This window comes from Gouania willdenowi, chromosome 3, assembly GCF_900634775.1.
Source record: "Gouania willdenowi chromosome 3, fGouWil2.1, whole genome shotgun sequence".
NCBI classification, from domain to species: Eukaryota; Metazoa; Chordata; class Actinopteri; order Blenniiformes; family Gobiesocidae; genus Gouania; species Gouania willdenowi.
Window position 1 is genome coordinate 10717798 of NC_041046.1, and position 4383 is coordinate 10722180.

General features: G+C 39.1%; 1 protein-coding gene across 1 annotated transcript; it reads left to right on the forward strand.

Moving 5' to 3' along the window:
* The first annotated feature begins 2410 nt into the window (after positions 1–2410).
* LOC114479860 (zinc finger protein 501-like) lies at positions 2411–4006 on the forward strand. Its single transcript, XM_028473776.1, has one exon. The coding sequence runs from the start codon at positions 2686–2688 to the stop codon at positions 3790–3792; it is 1107 nt and encodes a 368-aa protein (XP_028329577.1). The 5' UTR covers positions 2411–2685; the 3' UTR covers positions 3793–4006.
* Positions 4007–4383: the final 377 nt, after the last annotated feature.

Here is a 4383-nt window from a genome sequence, read left to right on the forward strand (position 1 = left end):
TGCCGGGAGGCAGAATGGTTGTGTCGGCGAGTTTTGAGTCTTACTACTAGTCACTTGATTTGATCTTTGATTGTGTGGCAGGATCAACGCCACCAAGGAAATTTCACCCCTGGGAATTTAAGCATCAATATTCGCCCACAGGGTGCACAGGTTTAATAAAGACCCCACTAGGCAGAGAGCGTGTTTATGAATTGAATTTATTTAATAAAAGACAAAAAATGAAAGATCCAAAACCCAAAGAAATACTGCCAACTGATTTAAAAAAAAAAAAAATGAATTTAACAACAAAGTTATACAAAAAGAAAACAAAGTTGTCAGGTCTGGGACTTACCAAGGCAGCAGAAACAGAAATCGGGGAAGGGGAATCCACACAAACACAAAATCACCTGTGACACTGCAAATCATTAAGATTGGCACGGTGAGCATAAAACCACCACCAGGGGAAGTGAACTGCTGCCTGGTACCCAGCACCTGTAAAAAAGAAAAGGAAATTAACACAACCTTGGCATAACCGACAACAATGGTAACAAAAATATACAAAGGCAAATAAAACAAATCACATCATATAAGGAATTAAACAAATTGAAGTTCACAGAATGACAACACAAAAGGAAAGAAAAAAACTGTGTGGAGTCACATTTGTTTCATGAACAGTGCTTTAAAATAGAGTCCAATACTAAACCGGTCTTTATAAAAGGGATTACAGAACTACAGAACCGTCTGTAGTTCACATTTTAACCCATGTCTGCGTCATATGTCTGTGGTCCATACACAGCACATCCAAAGGTTTTTTTCTCTGCCAAATCACACCATTTGCTCATCAGCATGTTTGCGTTACAGACACCGAAGAATTATTAAGCGCTTAAACAGAAGTACCCCCCCTCCACGGACACACACAGTCAACTGTGTGAGCAACTGTCTGTCAGAGGCTCAGTGCAGATGTCTGTCTGTCCTGTAAAACTTTATCAGTTCTGAGTGTTGAAGCACTGAAATATGTTTGAGGAAACACTGCATGTGTTTCTCTTCTCTAACTACCTCTCTGTGGCTCCTCAGCAGAGATCTGCTACTGCTACTAACGGGACTGTTTCCACATTCTTAAAGAGACAGTGTCCTGACCGTCATTTACTTTAAAAACTACTTTCAGCAACTCAGAGCTGCCCTGAAAAAAGCAACACTACATAATTTAATCACATTTCAGCCTTAATGAAGGAATAACTCAAAAGTGACACAAAATGTTGTTATTGTGCTGCTATTGATTAATAAAAGGGTCTTTGTGGCTCCACTGACTTGACCCATTGTTGTTTTTCTTGTAGAACTATTGATAAAAAATTAATGGTTTATATCGCCCATTGCCATTTTGAGGAAAAATACTCTAAATGATTTGAATGAAAAAAAGCGTATTGTAGTTGTGATTTTACAAAGAAAAAATTGTGATGTGATTTTTTTTTCCACATATCACCCACTGCTTCGTCTGTGTGTCTGTGTCTGTGCTAGACATTAATTTAAATTAATTAAAACTCTTATTGAATTTACTTACTGAATTGCACTTGTAGGTTATTTCAACATAAATACATAATACATAATGAAACAAATGCCTTGTCTAATCTAATGTTCATTTGAACTGTTCTTATTTGATTATTTCTGTATGTAATAGTGTATTTCTATGGGCCTTGAGTCTGCTGCTAAGACATTCATTCAATGAAAAATCACTTGATGTTTGAATGTATTTTACATGATTTGCTTTTTAATGAGCTCCTTTCTGTTGCAGACAAGGAGAGCTGAGGTAAAGGTAGCACTGCCTTGGGCCACAGTGTTTTAAGTGGGAACCCCCTGCCTCTGTCATCAAGGCATCAAAATCTGCGACAAATGCCTACAACATGAGACATGTCCCCACCTAAATGATGGAGAGATGGTTGAAATGAAATATTAACAAATAAATGTATTTTGTCAAAATTCCTGTTAGTTTTCATTTCTAATTTCTGGTTGATTAAAACTAGCATTAGGAGGCCACAGTGCAGGAAGAGCTGCTGGCATGGAGGTGAGGACATCAGTCTTAAGGTAGAAATCAACATTAAAACAGGCCAAAGCCATGTTAAAAAGGCCATTTTTTTTTTCGCCGGAATGCATCAGGTCACTAAAGTCTCACTCTTGTCATTTTCTGAAACTTGGCAGCACTGTCAGTGTGGTCAGCTTGAGACTATTTCACATGTTTTATTGTCCTGTGTCCAGTACTCTGTTTAATAAGGAATGTTATTTAAATAACTTTCAACCCTTGGGCTTACAGTGTTCAATAAAATCGATGTTTCTCTCTACCAACATCCGTCTGAGAATCTAAAGTGGAGTTATTCTATTGAACGGAAGAGGGCAGCATTACGCTTATTTTAGTGTACAACCTGCTGGAAACCATTAGAAGAAGAAGTTAGAGCAAGAGAAGAAGAAAGAACGGAGGAAAACAGGAAGTGCCTCTATGTGAGTCTAAAAGGGAATAATATTAATATCCAGCCTACTGACGGAGTCAGGCCACATTACAATAGAGCCTTAAAGCTCCACTGGAAAGAAAGAGAGCACAGAACAGTGTCAGAAGACGGAGTTACAGAGACACAGAGAGGCTGGAGCAGAGTGCTAACCGAGCTAGCAGAGGAGCTAGCACCACCGAGACGCTACAGGATAAAAAAAGGGGAGGAAATGGAGCAGTTCAAAGCCTTATCACCACTGTCTGAGAGTGAGAGGAACAATGTGGAGCAGCTGCTCCCAGAGGTTCTCCACATAAAGGAGGAACCAGAGATGATCAGTGAAGGTCAGGAGGAAAAGCAGCTTTGTGTGCAGCAGGAGACAAACAGTGCTGTTTGTCCTGTTAAATGTGAAGATGAAGAGGAGAAGCCTCAGACCTCCCAGCTACACTGGAGACATATAGCAGAAATGAACATGAAGGAGGAACCTTCGACCTGCAGTTTAAATGAATTCATGAAAAGACAAACTGTGGGAATTAACAACAAAGAACCAGAAGCAGCCCAGGACCCAGATCCAAGCAGTTTAGTATTGCAAGGTCCTGATGGAACAGAAACAGACTCGACTCAGACTGAATATAGTAGTGATGATGATGATGATGAAGGCTGTTGGCAGAAACCTCTGTCAGAGTCTGAAGCTGAAGCTGACTTTGACTCCACCAGGAAAAATGGTGAAATGGGATGTAAAGATTCCAAAACACGGACTAATTCATTTCAACACATTTGTTCAAAGAAGAAGATTCAGGTAAAAATGACATCTGATTGTGTGGGTGGTAAGAAAGCATCACTCAGTGCAACTTCAAAACTGAGAATCCACACAGGAGAGAAACCATTCAAATGTGATGTTTGTAGTAAACATTTTTACAATAAGGTAGACCTTAAGCGGCACATGAGGATCCACACAGGAGAGAAACCATTCAAATGTGATGTTTGTAGTAAACATTTTTACAACAAGGTAGATCTTAATCGACACATGAGAATCCACACTGGAGAGAAACCATTCAAATGTGATGTTTGTAGTAGGTGTTTCACCCGTAGTGATTCCCTGCAGTCACACTTGAGAATCCACACAGGAGAGAAGCCATTCAAATGTGGTGTTTGTAATAAATGTTTTAACCACAAGGCCAACCTGCAGTCACACAGGAGAATCCACACTGGAGAGAAACCATTCAAATGTGGTGTTTGTAGTAAATGTTATATTGATAAGGCCCACCTTAAGCGACACATGAGAAGCCACACTGACAAAAAAAAATTCAAATGTGATGTTTCTCCGAAATCTTTTTAACAGAAATCTGAACTCAATGTCCACAAGAGAGTCCACACATAAGATATATCTAAATGTGATATTTGGAGTAAATGTTTCCAGAAAAATTTTCACCTTGATAAACATAACAATCTACTCGTGAGAGATACCTCGTTGATGTGATGTTTGCTCCAATTTAATAAGAATATGAAAAGTGATACATTTGTTTAAAACAAATAAAGGATTGTTTTCTTACTGTGGGAAATACTTATTTTGCATTCTGTATTTCTTTTTTCTTGATCTATGTATGTCTTTAGCTTAAAGGGCCTATGCTACGAATCTAGATAATTCTATCCTGGATTAATCTCTGTTAGCGGGCTTCAACTAACCAAGCTGTCTTACGACGGCCGAGCACAACACACTAATTTTAGCCAAGTGTTTTCAGCCTCGGTACTTGCACGTTCACATAAAAGGGGTGGAGATTGCAACGTCTGAGCAATCAATGGAGAACCTGGCAGAGTGACTGAGGAGCAGTTTATGATCTTAAACAAATATGAATTTAAATCCATGATGACATCAAAAAGCAACAGTGTTAGTGCAGCGCACCAGGAAGCGGAGCTTTTATACTCACTC